Genomic DNA, 17,933 nt, shown 5'->3' on the forward strand with positions numbered 1-17,933 from the left:
CTGCAGAGGATCGTGAGAGCTCCATCCCATCTACTGGATAAAACTAATTTAGAATAATTGATTTTTTTTTTTCCCCCTTAACATTTTAATGTTTTTCACAATACAATGTGTTCCTTTCTAGATGACACCACTAATAAACCATGCCTGTGACGTCCTGCTGTGTAACTTGAAAGTCTATGCAGATTCTGGTAAAGCTTTTGATATCCAGAGGTATGTTCAACATGACAAAAATTAGTAGCAGATTTAAAAAAAAAAAAAGTCAATAGCAGTAGTTATTCTAAATATGTGCTTACTTTGTAAAAGAAAATGTTTTTCCTCCTATGCTTTTATAAGTGGAGATCATAGTTTAATGTAGGATGTGTCTGATAGATGCCTTTTCTTCCTGGGGGCAGTCATTGCATACTTGAAAAGTAATTTTGGAAAAGCATCTAATGTATTTCTAGCTGTTGTTTAATGAAATTTTAACAGCTGGAAGCAAAAAGGAAAGCTGCATCAGTCCCTGTCCAGTCTGCTCTCTACAGTCCACCAATAATGTACAAATATAGGAACTGATCTAGTATCAATCCCTCTAGTCCATTGCCCTCTTGCTTTTTTTTATATGAGTTTTTTTGAGCACTTAATCATTCTTACCACATTCGTCCTAACCCCCTCTAATGGCACAGTTGCCTTTTGTGAAACGATGGGATCCGTGCTCCAGATGAGAATGCACCGCTGATTTATAAAATGACACTTTAATATTTTCCATATTGTGCTTTCTCTCATTTATTATACATCTAATACCCTATTATCTTTTTTGTTGCTCTTTCCTTCATTGAACTGTTCACAACATTGACTAGTCCCTTTTCTAAGCAGATGCATTTCTTCTAGGACCCTGGATGACATATGAGTAGTTCAAATGTATTCTTTCTAATAGGCGCTATTTTGCATATGTTTCATTTGCTGGGCTGGCCAGCGCCATCTGAAGTTCTTCATGTTTTCCTCCAAACTGGAGCAGCACAAATAAAATTATTTCATCTAAAAAAAATAGGTATTTAGCCGCAATTCATCCATCTCTTTTCAAGTACGTGTACATGTATGCACAGAAGTGTATGTGTACGCAGAGAGATGTCTTTGTTAAACATCTGAAGAGATGCTATGAAACCTTGAGATACATTACGCTTGGCCCAGTGCTCTGATGAAAATTGACCTTTTGAGTCCTTCCAGGCTTTTCCCTTTTCTCCAGTTGTCCTTTTTCTTTGCATGATCTTTTAGCTATTGATCCATGATAGGGTTTCGCCTCTCGAGGCATTTTGGAAAAGACCTTTTGAAAGAATAAATGAATGATGTTGACCATCTCAGAATATGATCTTCCAGTTGTTTTGTCACACAACCATTTCAGCAGGTTTGACATATATAAATGTGATTCTTATTGCACTGGCATTTCCCAGAATTGCCTTGGGAACTACTTTTTGGATGTAAATACCATATCTGCAACCTCCTATCGCCTTGTACACTAGTTGTCTTTAGCCATTTTGTGTTTCTCCAACAACTCAAAATTTAGTTTTTAATCTTTTTCAGTACCTTGGAGAGGTAGATGATCAAGTGCTTCTGAAATTATTATTTTATTGTAGTGACCTCTCTATTAATAAACATTTCAACTTCTAATAATGCTTTTTTGCATGTGTGTATGAGTTGAAAACCCAAAGAAGTTATTTAGCTTCGCAGTATTGTTGTCATCTTTCAAATGTGCTCTGGTGTCATCAGAATGACAGCGCCCAATGATCATAGTTTAGAAATGCTGCTTCACTATATATACAGAATATACTGGGCCTGAGTCCTGTCCTTCTCTTAATACATGCTCACTCAAGTTAAAACACCAGAGAATTTGATATTAGCCTTTTGTAAGGGAACATAGAAAAACGGTCATTGCAGACTTGACCACAGATCAGAAGAATCACATTTCAAGGATATTTTACATTCTCAGTCCATTTATCTCAAAACTAAATATAGCTGCTAATGCTCAGTAGAAATAAAAATAGTGGGACAACTGGATAGATGGCCAGATATGTAGGGAGAGATTCAGTAAGTTCTGAAGTTTCTAGATCATGGTCCACAGATCATTTGTAGTTCTCAAAGCATTTGCTGCTCCTCTGCAGAGATACAGATTTCACATGGTGCCAGTTCCTCTTGTTTTTCACCACAATTTTACATTACAAAGGAGTTATCAAGAAGATGAAGGAAATCCTTAAGAGGAAATTTTACTTAAGCACTTCTTGTCACTGAGAGTTTAGACTGGACTGGTGGTAGATGTGGTTTCTGCTGTTTCAAATGAAACAGGAATGTTCTCTTTTATTAGAATGCATACTAAGAAAATACTTACGAATCTCTGACCTGTTGCATTTGGTTTCTGGGTAATAACAAATAAAATTGTTTCTTTTTAATAAATTTTTAGTGGAATTATTGAGCTATATGAAAATATGTTCACTTTGTAGATGGATAGGTGGTGATCGTTATTAAGCACCAGCATTTGTCAGAATGATGAAAATATCTCTTGTTGGTAAAGCTCAAATCTAAAAGCAAAAAGAAAATCAGAGGCAAAAATAAATGTTATGTGATGTTTGTAGAAGCACTATGTTAATGGATATGTAATTTCTAACTAATGATTTATCATTCTTGAACTCAATGCAGGTGTTACAACTGCTTTACCTTGGATGTCGTTGGTAGCGTAGCTTTTGGTACTGAGGTAGATTCTCAGAAGAATCCCAATGACCCCTTTGTTAAGAATTGCAGAACATTCTTTGAAATGTCTTTGTTTAAGCCTCTCCTCATTCTAATCCGTGAGTATAGTCTACCTTTGTCTACTTCTTTATGGTAATTTTCTAAAAGTCATTCTCAAATTGGAAAGCATGCTGAAGCAGGAGCAGGAAGATGTATAGCAGACTTTATGAGGTATTCAGAAAGCAACCTATTGAAAGCACGCTTTCAGAGGTGTTCAGAATGCAACCTACAGGCCAAGTATACCCTTGAGATTTCCACCATATGCTGTACAGCTCTTGTCACTGTTAACACAACTTCTTCCAGAAACTGAGTGTCTGGGAATGGAATGCTCTGGGTTGATCTGAGTGGAAGGTTTCTGGGAGCTGTAGTTTCTATGGTATCTCTTTTAATACACTTCTGCATTAAAATAGAGTAACTGCCCTTTGGAGCCTTAGAGTGAAGTTTTTGTGCACTCAGTTTGCTTGGTAGAGATTGAAATTCCACCCATAACCCACTAAAGAAAAGAGGTGGAGAAGCATAAGCAGATACTATAAGTCCTCCAAATTCTTACTCGAATAGCAGCAGCAGCCTGGTTGATGGCTATAAAGGATAAAGATGATAAGTGCCAGCACCGGTTGTCATTAAGAGAATGCATTCATCTTCAGGTGAGTAGATAGGGAACGCAAGAATGGGGTATAAAGCCATTTAGTTCTAGGGCATGAAGGCTAAGGCTTCACGTTGTCAGTGGCCTTGTTAATGCAACGGCAGTAAGAATCGTAGCTGGGGAAACTACAGCGTAATCAAGGTTGTTGAGATTTTTACGATCTTGCTATCTAGACCTGCTCACAGTAGTGTCAGGTGGCACAGTGGCAAAGTTTCCTGTGCCCATCTGATCCTGCTGGCATTACAGATTGCACTTGTACTAGTGGCACCTGAATTGTTTCCTTCTGGAGCTGTGTATCCAAAATGTCCTGGGGTTAATGTTTAACCTGATTGCAAAGGGGGATTTGTGACTAATTTCTGAAGGGACTGAAATTTGCCTCTATATGTCTAAGACCATGTCCTTCATTAAACAAAGTTTCTGTAGGGTTTGGAGTTGGATTCCTTGGTTGATCTCTTTCTGCTGGTATGTTCTGTGGTTTGAATTTCCACTGTGTTGCCCTGTTGGCAGCACTGGGCTTTTCCAATCACTGATTTGTTAGTCTTGAGCTGTTCATAAGTTTATTAAGATGCAAGACTTCACTCAGGTTTCTAGTTCCTAACTATAAAAGCCATGGACTGGAGACCAGACTTGTTATAACAACCCACTTACAGAGTCTGTGGCCTGTTTAGAGAAGCAAAATAAAATAGCAAACCAATATCCTAATAGTGGAGAACTATAAATGAGAATGACTACTACACAATTTTATAGATCAGCGCCATAAGCTCCTAGGCTAGGTCAAGATCCCCCCAAGTTCTGTATGTAATTGTTTGAGTAGGCAGGGAAAATAATTCTCCCCTTTGTTATGGTGGCTTTGTGGCATCAAGAAGCTGAATGGAAACCCTGAAGCATTGTGGAAGCAAGCTTAGAAGGCATCTTTCTGGCAGGAGACTCCTGGCCAACATGGAATTTCTAAAAGGAAATCCTTTAGCAGCCTATGGGGGTGGAAGAAAAAGAGGGAGAGGGAGAGAGAAAGACGAAAAAACAGGTTTCACAAAGTAACACATCCTACTTGATGAGTTTTAGAATATTAATGAAAGGAGGGGTTTATTATATGCTTTTACAGTCTGATTCAGTGTTTTCTTCTTTAAAATATCTTACAGTTTCTTTCCCATTCATAATGATCCCATTGCTCCGGATTTTGCCAAACAAGAAACAAAAGGAACTGAATGGATTTTTTATCCAAACCATAAAAAATGCAATTGTCTTCAGAGACCAGCAAGATGCAGCTGAGGTAAGGCAATTTCTGTGATAAATATATGGATAAGCAAATGTTTTGAGGAAAAACTGGAAGTGGCATAAGCCTCAGTTGAAAAAGCAAACTCAGTCTGTTTGAACATTCAAAGCAATTTAGTGAAGATTTTATTCATTTTTAGCTTTATGTACAATCGACCAGGCTTGGTGTTGATGCAGAATTGTTAACACATTACAAGAAAGACTGCTTCTCTTCTTCTTCTTAGTTTTTGTGTTCAAATAAGGATGCAGAAAATGTTATATATGGGATGACTTTCCAATTCAGTTTCTAGACGGAGAAAGAAGGATTCACTCTGTAGAATTTTTTCTCATCTTAGTCAGGTGTTTTGTCCGTGTTACTTTCCCTTAATGACCAGAGAAAGGGGAGCCCCCACTGAGTGTTTCAACCCAGTCATTATCTAGGAGCTGAGGTAGGTTTTATATAGTTCTGTGACAGTTCCTACTGCTTTTGAAAATGGGAAGATCCTGAATGTCTGGTTAAGAGCAGACACTTGATATTGAGACGGCTAAAGAGAAAGGTAGTAAATTCTACCTGAAGTATGCCAACTAATGGGTATGCGTTATTAGCAAATTGTTTTTACCCATGTATTTCTCTTTCATCTGGACATAAATGGTTTTTTGTTTTGTTTTAATCATTGCTGTTTTATGAAGTATCTGAAGGCACATGCATTTTTATGAAAGTCTCACTATTTTTGATATACAAAGCATTTGGAACAGAAGCATGTGCTTCAGTTCTGTGATACAAAAGTTCTTCAGGTCTGCTTGTCCTTTTGGGCCGTTTTTTAGCACAGACCGCACATAATATCCCTAAAAATAAGCTCACCACTCAATTGTGGATGTGTAGTGAGAAACAAAGACTATCAATGAGAATTCCATTCTAAAAGTAACTGAGACAAGTTTTGCATATCAATTGACATGAAATATGCTACAACGTACACATGAAGAAGCTGTTAATACTGAATTGTAGGAGAAGTTTCTTACCACTTTGAGATGAAGAGCAATTCTGATGGGGTAACACTACAGATGAGAATGGATCCTTCCAACTTTTTCCTCACAGCTCAGCCTCACAGCTGTCACCTTTCAGGAAAAAAATGGGTTGTAGTTTATCCCAGGTTACATCAGGTCACATTTAAAAATCAAATTCTTTTTCAAAGATATTGCTGCTCTTTGCTGTGTTGTGTGTTCTGCTCTTTTCTTTGACTTTTTCTGCAGTGAAGTCTCACTTCTGTATTTGTTGTGCTTTATCACCACATGCTTCTTGTCTTTCCTCCAGCCCACCTTTTTGAGTCTTTGCCCCTACTAGCCTTTAGGTCTTTGTCTCCGTCCTTCTTTACATCCAAAAGGTTGTAAGCACCACTGTCCGGCCCCAAATAATTCATGATTCGTAAACATAGTTCCTGGCCCAGGCTCAGTGCTGCAGGAGTATTTTCTAAGAGGGATGGTGTATCTAAGCTGCTTGTAGACACCTCGCTTCTAGTGCACAGATCTGGTGTGAGCTTTTAATGGCATACGGTGTGGCCATATGTATGGAGAGTTTTGAATCAAAGATTTAAGCTGAAGGGGTCTGCATGAAAAGTCTGTTCTGTGTATCGGTTATAAAAGGATAAAAGGGACAATAAAGCAATAATGTGGATTAGAAGTAGTTAATGTATTAACTGCTGTTAAAATGCAATGTATTTCTGTGGCAGTGGCACCGAGGGCATCGATCATGGGCTAAATCCTTCAGTATACTAGAGATGGTTAGTCCCTCAAACTGCAGACTAAGATGAAGGACAGCAGGTGGGTGTGGTTGGGAGGAAACACAAAGAAAAGAAAGATGGTAGTGACAAGAGCAGGAGGCAGCATTCTCTGCATATGCAGCCTGTTTGCAGGTTTCAGTGGCTGACGGAGCGGAGGTTTAAGGTTGTGTTGGAAGGGATGTTTGAAGATGCTGCAAGAGATAACACATGGCAGCAGCTGCATGGTATCAGGGCAGTGTGGAGGAAAGTACAAGGTCCCTGTTTGCCTTAACAGTCTATGCCCAGGTCCATGACTGGCTGTGGTCCCGCCTGCTCTGGGAGTTTTGCCTAATTTGCAAAATTGGCATATGGGAACTATTTCAAGTGCTGGGAGTTAGACACTTAGGACCAGATTTCTGAGAGCGCATTAAGTCCCCTTTGCAGTTCAGGATCATTAGCATGGCTTTCAAAAGCGACTGGAAAGTTTGGAGCTTGTTTTTTTCACCCCTTTTCACTGTCTGTCTCCTTACACGCTCTTAGAATTTTGGCTATTCTAGGTTGGTGGCACACAAGTTTTGTCACAAGTATAGGCAACTTAATAATTTGCCAGGACATAAAAATGGTGTGTGAAATAGATGAAAATGCATCTGTGTCCAATTCAATGAAGAAATGTAATCTGTAGAGATTAGGTGTCCCAGATAGCTCTGCATTGAAGGAGAATTATGTGCTGTGTCCTAGGTCTCAAATGCTAAAATGTACCCACTGAAGTCAGTTGGAGTTTTGGCACTGAATTCTAATGAGGGCAAGATATAACCAGTAGCTACTGGCTCTTTGTGCTAATAATGACCAAAGCCTTACCATTTCCCTGTGCTGCATTAGGCCGATGGATATTCCTTAGGTTGCCGCAGCCCTAGATGTTACATCATGTGCATCTTTTACTCATTGGTATTACATTATCACCATTAAGAATGCTTTTGGTGTTTTTTTCGGGGGTGGGGGGGGGAGTGCGTGGAAAAAAAAAACCCCCAACCTTTTGAACAAACTGTAAAACAATAAAAAGCTCCGTGAAAGTGATTCAGCTGAAGCTTGTCTTCCTCTCATCTGCAGCTAATGTGAACAAAGAATAAAGAAAGGCCAAAAAACAATGTGACAAGAAAAGTCAGCCTGTTATCATCCCTGTTCTATTGGTAAATGAAACAATGGTTCTGAATGCGTAAAGATAATCCCATGGGCAGATAGTAATTTTACAGCCAGGTTTAGATCTAATAATATGCTTGCAGTTTATGAGATCTGTGATGTCACTTTTTCTCATCCCATCGGTTAGTGCTGCAGATGTCACTTTAATTACATATTATCTTTCTTTGGTCAGTCAAATAATTTTGGTCCTGGATATTCCACTCATTTGGCTTGTGTACAAAAACATTTAGTAGATGTACTTTAGAAATTTTAATACATTACATTTATTCATGGATTCAAATTATTGTAAAATGCTTCTCCCAGTATTTACTGAAGAGCAAATTCACCCTGCTCGGAAGAAAGAGCACAAATTTAATGCACCACTTAACACCTACTTTGAAGACTCCAGCAGGATTTAAGTGTTCAAATACCTTATCCTGATTATCTGCCCAGGTTTAAATTTTTCCCTTAGGCAAAATGTTTCCAGAAACAGGGCAAATAGACTGTTTACTTACTTCAATAAATGATAGTTTGATAGATTTTCATTTAATAATCTGATATGCAAATCATTATTCATGTAAGAGTTGTTTTCCTATCATGTTATAGCTCAGTTCTTAACCTACCAGTCTGTTTTAAATGGTGGTATGTAGATGAAGAAGTCTTTCATGGTGCTCAAAACTGAGACTCCTTTCTAAAACTCTGGGTTGAAATTAAGCCGCCTCAGCAGATGAAAGGCCAGAATTTCATTTGTAATCCGTAGTAGTAACAATTGGAATGTAACAATTTAAGGATCTTGCAAGACGTTATTTTTGGAAAATTGCAACAGATCTGTGGGAAAATACAATTTTCATAATATGTACCCTTTAACAAGAAGAATTGGAGAGTTCATAGAGGCTGCAACACATTTTTCTGGCATCTCCTGATTTTTCCAGTCATATTGTCTGCTGTGAATGCATAATTCAAGGTCACTGATCCATGCCAGGCAGGTAGTGACCTGATGGTGTTTCTGACAATGATCAGCTGTTTCTTGGTGGTCTTAAGCTGATTTGAAATGAGAGGATGACCAAGCACAGAGAAGTATCACCAGAACTGCATTCATTGGCATCTCGGTTGGCAGTTTAGTCAATGCGAGACTTGCAGACTGCCTGAATGCTTTTGGGGTAAGCGCAGAGCAGACCGAAGGAACAACAGGAGAAGAATGAGAAGGCTGTGCTGCTCTGAACCATGCTGCCCGTGACACACGTGGTGTAAAGCCACAAAGAAGCTGTACCGTGCTGTCAGTCCTGGTGATGATCTGCCCTCCTGTGAATTGGTATGGCCCTGGGATGCTCTGTACTCTACTGTGCTAGGTCTAGATCAAAAGAGGTTTCCTCTCTGGTCAGCAAATGCCAGTGAACAACTGCAACCCCCTCCAGTTTTTACCCACTTCTCATCCTCATTCCTACCAATCCCTTCCCTGATCCCTGGTACATACAGTTGCTGGCTCTGCTGCACCCCAGCTGCCCGCACGCCTGGGCAGACATGAGTGATTCCTGGTGTGTGGAGATGCTTTGGTTTTCCAGCATCAGCCATGGGAGCCTAAAAAGGTTGGGAAACTGAATTTTGAGGAAGTGTGAAACTAAGCTTTTTTAAATGCTTGCAAAGGGGAGAGAGCTGCCCTTTCACTATTAGGTAGCAATAGTAATGTACTATAAGGAAGTGGTATCTTTCAATATCTTTCTGGGAAATGATGGCCTGGTTGCAACTTTAATCTCTGGAACACCGATTCCCAAGGAAAACGTGCAATGAGCTCCCCTAAATGCTTTACCTAAGGGGGAGAGGGACATGTGTGTGTACCTGCATTCTGGAGGATAAGGGACAATCTGAAAACCTAATTACTGTGTCACTCTGTTCTTGTCTCTTCCTTCCCCAGCAGTTCCCTGGAGTTTTTCCTTTTCATGAACTAATGAACTATTTTATTCAAGAGCTGCTTGAAATGAGTTGAGCAGAGGTAATCCTCCTGAAAAAGTCTGATCCTCTCCATGTCAAGGGAAAACTATACAATTACTAAGAAAACTTAGTTAAAAATTTGCTAAATACTATGTACATTCCAGGAGCTACGTGTGTGTTTGAACTGTGGAAATGCAGTACAGATGTTAAAAAGTAAATATTTTTCTAAGGAAACAGCAGATGGGAGGATTAGACACCTTCTTAATAGTGTGCAGTTTTCCTGCCTTTGTAGAAAACCAAGCAAAACTTGTTTATATTTGAAAGAAGGTGGTGTTCATTTAAGGATATGGCAATATTAAATAATCCATTTTTACTGATTAATGAAGTAACTAAAGCAAAGGATCAGTCTGGTCCTTTTGTTTTTCTAAGTCTGTAGGAGGGATGCTGTGATTCTGTTCCGCTGGGCTGTTCTCATGGTTTGATCATGTCATTACCTGCTGCCTTTGTGAAGTGGGCTTTTCAGAAAGGTAAATGAGTGTCTTAAAGATACAGGGGGAATTTGTGCTAAACATGGGGTTGGAACCTAGATCTTAAACTTGTATCTCTGCTGTTTTAAGCAGAATGTTATAATTTCTCTAGTTTATGTTGTACATCTTTTGAACGTTAAATCTGGTGTCTGTGCTTGGGGCAGCATACAGTGATTCTAAGAGGGAAAGGTGGCTTTTTGTTAAAAAGTGTTTTAGTTATTCACCTTCTTTTAAAATTCAAGCCATTACCGATTGCTTTTTAAAACGGTGTTCCTTCCTTCCCACATTTGAAGAAAAATCCTTTTTTTCTTTTATTTTTTTGCCTTTTTATTAAAGATGTAATGAGTTTTATAACTTCCTCGGGGTTTCTTAAGTGGGCATTTAAACATAGCAAGGCCTCAAAACCTTCAATGGAGATGAACTCCAAATCCCTATTACTTTTGGCCACCCGTGGAAATTTCTTGATCAGTCTGTGGTTATCTTTCCAACGATGAATTGCAGGCCTACGAAATGTGACCTTTGGGTTTCGGGCCTGGGCTGCAGCGGCTGGATGCGGTGCTTTCATCACGAGATGCAGTTCTGCAGCCCCTCTGCTCCAGAGGGATCACGGACAGAACAAGTAACGAGAGCGGTGACTCTCTCGCCTCCCGGAGGCGTGTCGATGAGAAGCAGGACGAGTTTTGCACTACCGCTGCATCTGCCCCGGCCGCGCAGCCCGGCACGCCTGCGAGCCCAGCGCTTCTCGTGAGCCCTGCGGTCGCAAGAAGGTAGCAAATGTCTGCTTGGTCACCTGCTGCCAGCAAGCGCACAGTAGGTCGGCTCGCTAGCGCTCACCCTTTGCTCTTATCGCACCGTTTCTACTGCCTCCTCGCTTATGGGTCAGAGTACTTCACGGATCCTAGGCAAGGAACAGGCAGATGGCATCATGTGTACATTACCTGCCCCACTCCAGCAACCCCTGCAGCGACCGCAACAAAATAAACTTGGCACCTGGGACTCTTTCTCCAATACCTCCTTCTCTTCTCGCTCCCTTTTAGTCTTTTTCTAGATTTCTAGAGCCGCTGCTGTGTATCTTCGTTTCTTCTTCGGTGGGTGACAGGACCAGCGTCCGTATCTCACATTTCACATGTCCCACCTCAGCCACAGTCTGGGGTCCAGACCGCCGGCGTGCACGTCAGCAGCCTCATTGACTTCTTGGAGCAGCGCGCACAGGCTTCAGTTTGCAAGAACATAGACTTGTACCAAAGGACAGAAGTGAAATCAAAGGACCAGGATGTTCATACTGATTAAGCTGGTGAAGTTTTTGGGTATCCAGAGTTGCCAAGAATCATCTTGCAGAGAGTACTGGGAAAATATGAGCATCGATGCAGGAAAAGCTAACCTCACTTCTTAAGAGATGTGTGGTAGAGCTCCTTCAGAGGCCCTTCCAAAAAATGGTACTTTTGTCCCTTTCTGGGCTGGACAGGGGAGGTTCAGACGCTCCCTATAGCAGCATTAATCCACAGGAAGTCATTAGGCCAACAGGATGCTTTCAGAGTTGCAGGGAGGAAGGACTTAAATGCTTCAGTCAATAAGGTTTGCATGTATTTTCCTCATGTTTTTACCAGCCGGTGTAGTAAGTAAGGATGGACATTTGGGTTTTGCTGATCTACAGCATATGAGAAACATCTTTTAATTGAGAAGAGTGGGATTTTTAGTGTTGAAAAAAGGCTTTTTCATCTAGAGTAAAAATAAATAAACCCACATGCTCAGTTGTTGGTAATGTCAAGGGTTTTAGTGACTTTTAAAAAATGTGTTTATATGGTAAAATCCATTGCTTAAAATATTGTTTATCAAAAATCCAGGCCAAAAGATAGCTTAAGGACTCTTTGAAATAATGTTTGCAGTAAATTTTCTCTGAAAAACTGGAGGAGGAAAGAATTAAAAGGCAAGCCTGTCTTTTTCAAAGAAACCACCCCATCCTTGGGGACATCAAAAGTTGTTTATTTTATTTGTTTTGGTTTTGGCCAGCCCTGCTTACACCTCCTTCTAGGTGCTGGTTGTTGTGGCTATACCCTGTTTTTCCTGTCCTTGACACTGAAGGGGAGGGAGTGGTCACAGCTCTGTTTTATGTGTCCATAAATATAAAAAGAGGAAGAAGCAAGAGCTCATTGTGCTTTGAAGGTGGGATCTAGCAAATATAGGTCTGTGTCACTGAGCTTTGTGGTGGCTTGACCAGCACAAGTGAAAAACAGAGGATGAGGAAGCCAAAAAAAAGGTGGTTGTTCCTTATAGGGGCCTGGGTCTCTTGTTTCTCCTCTGCAACCTCGACCTGGCCCACTGCATCATGAATTTTTTTGCTTTACCGTCCCTTATGATGGCAAGGGGACCGTGTGCTTGTTATCCAGAGAGAGGTTCAAACATTGAAAATCCTGTTTATGCCTGTGGTAATTCCCTGTAGGCAATAACGTCAGTGCTGGCCACTTGTCCCAGCCTGATCTTGTGCTAGTAATGAGTATTCGCAGCATGCATTTCAATGTCTGATTAAATCTTTCTGAAAGGCCATCTGTTTGAGGAGGACGTGGCATAGGCTTTAATACTTTTTATACCTAGTACTCAATACCACTGTTTCATGACCTTAGACACAAAGTTTGTCCCCTGGTTAGTTAGCATCTCTCCTGATACTTCAATCAGAGAAAATAATTGGATCAAGGCTGTTGCAACCTGTTGGGTCACTGTGTGTCTTTGGAGTAATGTTCCTGGGTGTTGGGTCGCAGAAGTTACGCAGACCCAATGAGACTTTGCTATGTCCAGGGATGAGAAAAAGGTATCTTATTTTCTGAAAGGAATAGTAAAGCATCTCCAGCTGCCTTTCTTTTCTAGCACTCAGGGATGAATCTAATGTAGTCATATATTTGTTGATATGTGCCAAATCAGTAAGTAATCTGGCCTTTCTGTTCCATATTCTCATCTGTGCAATATATCCAGCTTAGGCAGTGTTACATCTGTCTTTCAGGGTCATTTTCATATAGGCTCGGAAGCACAGTTTTCCCTTTGCGATTCCCGCAGCATAAAGTGAATCTTCTCCAACTTTTCTTTTCCTGCTTCCTGTCATTTGCTTTCCTTCATGGTACAGTCTCGGTATTCATCCCTTTGGCCGAAGGGAAAAAATGTCACCCTGGGGTTGTACACATTCCCTTTCTTTTGTAACTGCTCACTCTTACGGTTCCTCATCTCTTCTGTATGTTACCCTTGCTGTCTGCCTCTCACAAGTTTCTCAGAAGATCCTACTTTAGGTCAGTGAAAGCCCTTCCTTTTTCCTGCTTCATCTGTGATCTGGTCTTCATCCACGGTGTGGGTTTTCGCATCAGCAAACAAAAGGAATCTTGCCATAACATGAAGTAATCTGGAGTTTAATTTTCTACATAACAGGGTGGTGGCTATTAATGCCAAGGTGGGATAGAAGATCTAATCTTCATTTACATAGCCTTTTTTTTTATTTACTCTTGATCTAAATCTGCAAGGGATCTGTTGACTGGGACTGGGAGTTTTATGTATTTATTTTATCTTGCGGTTCAGAGCAACAGCATGTTTGGATACTTTCCCCCTACAAAAAAACTTTCTTCTGACATATGTATCTAAAGCGTAGCATCTAAATTCTTAATTTAGAAAAAATTCATAGATTTACTGACCTAATCACAATAACAGAGTTTTCCCTTTCTCTGTCAGTTTTAACATTTTCAGTTTTGTCTTTCATATTTCATCCTCTTTTCTTTTATTTGTTATTGGTTTACCGTTCTTCCTCTCTGAGTCACTACCAGAACTAGGAGGGGAGTTGCAGCACTTGTGGTTTTAGTGAGTGATCTTTGAATTTGTCTCTGTTAGTCTCTCTGTGTCTCTATTTGCCTACAGTGACCTCTCTCAGCCCCACGCACTGCCTTCTTTTTGCAATACGGTATGACCTTTTCTGAAGCAATTATGAAAAAGCCGTTCCATGATATTTCATTCTGGTTCAACCGTCTTCTCCATCTGTTGGCATGCTTTGATCTCTGGAGGTTTTTCCCTTGATCTATCTCAACTGTTGGTATCTACTTTGCACTCCTTTGATATTTCTCCCTTTTCTCTTGTGTCTACTTACCTTAGCAGATCCATACTCATAAGAGACACCGACAGCCTATCTTGCCAACAGGAGAACCAGTTATGTGGCCAGCATTTGGATGCCAAATGCATGAAGTTGCCTTTCTTTTGAAGCTGGTAGCAAGTCAGTCTGACCATTTCAATGCACAAAGGTGACCAACTTTGTTTGCCGGGGCGATTCTCTTCTTGTCACCATGCTCAGGCTGCCTTGGGTGCTGCCTCTTCCTGGAGGCTGGAGCCAGCAGAGCTGGAGGCCTTTGCTAGACCCCATCTGTTCATGACCGTATCTGTATTTTGAGGATAATTTAACATTAGAGTTACTTGTTATGGAAAATGACAGATTGTCTGTCACTGGAAGCCTTGAGGAGAGGGTTTCTAAAACGTGCCCTTGATGTCAGCTGGCTGCGAGGCAGGAATCCCTGCGTGGCGTTCCTCCGTCTGCCTTTTGCTGAAGAGCAGCCTGAACGACTGCAGCGATTCCTCTCCCTCTGAGGAAGCAGGCCTGGGAAATCCCGCTCCCACGGCAGTCCGTGGCAGCCTGGCCCCGGCTTCGTAGCCTGTGCCTGCGCAGAGCTGCCTCTGCTTCCTTCGCAGCAACTGCCCTTCGTTCTTCCCTCCCGCTGGGATAAGCAAGCTATATCTCAGAGAGTCGGAGACTAGAGGGGAGCCGAGCACCTCCTTTCTCTCTTCAGCAGAAATGTACACTTCTTAATAATGTAATCTCAATTAAAAACATACCAATTAAAATGGGCTTTTTAGTAGTCTCTGGGGAGAGGGAGCCATAATTCACATGAAAATGTAAAGCTTCGGAAGCAGGGAGAGCTAGGTGCCCAAATATTCAGTGATTTTAATTACAATGGAAGCTTGATAAATTGCTTTGTGCCGCAATCCATTATTAACAGCTTAATGAATATCACTGCTGCCTCTTTTAAATGGCTCCACGATGAAAACTGTTGTCAGTATTTCAGTTGCAAACTCTGATTTTTAGCATGTTTCTATCTTGGCCCCTTAAAAAGGGGAGGAGGATGAAAGTCTGCAGGTTGGCTTTGGGTCTGGGTAAGTTCTGCGGGCTGCAGCATCCCAAGAGAGAGACGGGAAAGATGGAGCTTTTGTGTTTCCTCAGTACTGGGACTGGCCAGGGGTTAAGTCTGCTCCTTGCACTATTTAAGAGCGATGTTGCAGCTGCTTTTTGGGCACGCAAAGGGCCTTTTTGCCAGCTGAGGGGTCACCAGAGCACGGGGCTACCTTTACGTGTGCTCTTCCTCTGCACAATACCCGTTAGGCTGGAGGACTGTTTGGGGTGTCTGCTCAGGAGTAAAGGGAAGCAATAGTGTAACAGCCCATGATCAAGCGTGCTGATGAGCTTATTTTGGAGTAAGCAAAGTGTGCAAGTTGGTTCTAATTTTCCAAGTTTTAGCTAGCAAAAAGCTGATTTGAGGTATGGAATTAGGCAAGTCCTTTTGGAGCACTGAAATGTAAACAGTGATTGTACTCAGCTTTGAACAGGGACAAAACATTTATTTTTTTTTCTGGACACTTATTATGGCTGTAATTGTGCTAATGTTAAGATGTTATATGTATATTTATAGTAAACTGGTACCTTTCCCCCCCTTTTCAAAGCAGCTTAATATTTCAAGGATAAAGGTTATTATTAGGAATATTATTTTAAATGCAAACTGCAGGTATAGTGGGCTTATAGTTGTGCTCCATTGAAGTGTTAAGCTGTAGGGATTCAAGTAGCCATGGTCTGGTTTCTATGAGATGTATTATTTATTGTGGGTGTTCTGTTTTCAATTTTCACTTGATCGCGTGGTCTGACCGGAGGGTCACAGTCCCCAAAGTGGGGTTACTGCCAGGTGTTTGCCAAGATCTTGATAAGACCTGAGCGAGATGCAAGGTAGATCTCAGGACAGAAATGACTGGGAACTGCTCTTCTGATTCAGAGAAGTCACAAGGGCGTATATGGGATAGACATGATTTGCCTGAATGTAATTAATGTCTCGGGTTTTTGCTATTATTATTCTGATTATGTTTTTCTGGAAAACAACGAAAGCGAATTCACTTTCTCCATCTCAGAAATGGCAGCATTACTCATAATGATGTTAACTTGCACCCTGCCAATTACAGAGAGCTCTCCTGGTTCATTATATCAATAATTACACATAGGACTTTTTTTTTTTTCCTTGTGAAAAATCTTTCATTGACAGAGGAGTAATGATGCCTGTAAGTTGCTTAAGTATTGCTCAGTCAGGGATATGTAAGATGTGGGAGATATCCTCATATCTTTTGGGGAGAAAGACAGCTGGTATTCTGGCATGCTGTTAATATTCATGTGTTTCTGAAGTTGTATTTTTTTTCTTTAGTTTGACTTTAGGAAGCATTCCAGACCACAGGGCTGCCTGACTGTCATTTTTCATGCATCCCTGTACTGGCAGAGGACAAAGTGGCACAAAATATATAAAATGCCATCTAATTTTTCTTTTGTTTTCAATTCACGCAAATGTGCTTCTTCTCTGTGTTTATCAGTGTACACAAAATGCCTATATTTGCAAGATAATAGCTGTGTAAATATTAGAAAGTCATACTGAAAAATCTGTGAAGGAAAGGAGAGCAGGGGGAGAATCCTTCCTGCTACCGAGGAGCCATCTATTGGATAAAACCCATAACTGAACCGAGCATCCATGAAACTGTGGAGGATAACACAATTTGTTATTGGTCACCGGGTAGCTGGAAATAATCCTTTCCTTCCCAATGCTGCTTTCACCCACTGCGTTAGAATCCTGTATCCCTTCATGCACACATGTGGAGAGTCAGATGTAGAGGCTGTTTGTGTACTATAGGTAAAAGCCAGTTTAATATAGCCGAAGATCCAGGATAAATCCTAATGTAGGGTGCAGGTGTGATCATGAATGGGTAAGCCAGCAGTAGGGTTGCCTGCCAGCAGTGGAGAGCAGTTGCTCAGAGAAGTAATAGAAAAGACAAGTGTTTTTTCCATATTGTTAATAAAGAACATAAGTAACATTAACTGTACTTTTTTCTAACAGTACATGTCATTTATATCAGTCTCACAGCCATAATTAGTTTAGTTAAGTTTTTTGGTTTTTTAGTTACCCAAGTTACCCAGAATTACTTCAGGCCATCACAAAACCAAATAATGAGGTGTTCCTTCCCTCAAAACGCATGCAATCTATACATAATATGATGCAGAAAGAGAGGATCTTGAAAAAACCATGAGGAGAGATGAGGGAGGACAGAATGTGAACAGTAAATTCCCAGGATGGCCCTGAAATGTCCTGATGGCTCTTCGAAGTGAGTGGTGGGGCTTTGCAAGCATGTTAAAGAGGGCAGGAAGAACAAAAGATAAAGAAGCAATAATGGAATTCCTGTGCATCTTCTTGAATGCCAGGCAACTGCTAAAAACAGAACTGATTATTAATCAGGAATTACATTTAAGCAAATACAATCATAGGCTGTGGCAAATAGAAAAGGAACAGAGGGCTGCCTGCCACAGCAGCCTTTAGTCAGCAGTTTGAGTCAGCAGAGGGTCAAGCTTCTGGGTGTCAGACACTTATCCTAAAACACTCCCTGCCAGCATCCTCCCTTCCTCCTGCGAGCAGCAGAGGGGAGGAGTGTCGGGTGCTTTCCCGGGAGGCCGGATAAGCTGTGGGAGAGGACGTGCTCGTACAGCGTGCAGCAGGGCGGTCAGCTCGCTGCGGGTTTGGGAGTCGATGCCTGTTCCACACACTGGCGTGCATGGGGCCGCAGCCCACGCCGCTC

The 17,933-nt window shown here is 41.1% G+C and overlaps 1 protein-coding gene across 1 annotated transcript in view; it reads left to right on the forward strand.

Annotated features, from left to right (window-relative positions):
• The window catches only part of TBXAS1 (thromboxane A synthase 1 (platelet)), a gene marked incomplete at its 5' end in the record, with an annotated part of 149,848 nt that overhangs the window by 57,352 nt on the left and 74,563 nt on the right, over nt 1-17,933 (forward strand). The window contains 3 exons of the mRNA XM_010288551.1: nt 122-210; nt 2,668-2,816; nt 4,540-4,670. Coding sequence (XP_010286853.1) covers nt 122-210; nt 2,668-2,816; nt 4,540-4,670 — 369 coding nt within the window. The remainder of the gene's footprint in view (nt 1-121; nt 211-2,667; nt 2,817-4,539; nt 4,671-17,933) is intronic.

The sequence above is a fragment of the Phaethon lepturus genome, unplaced genomic scaffold (assembly GCF_000687285.1).
Source record: "Phaethon lepturus isolate BGI_N335 unplaced genomic scaffold, ASM68728v1 scaffold9576, whole genome shotgun sequence".
NCBI lineage: Eukaryota > Metazoa > Chordata > Aves > Phaethontiformes > Phaethontidae > Phaethon > Phaethon lepturus.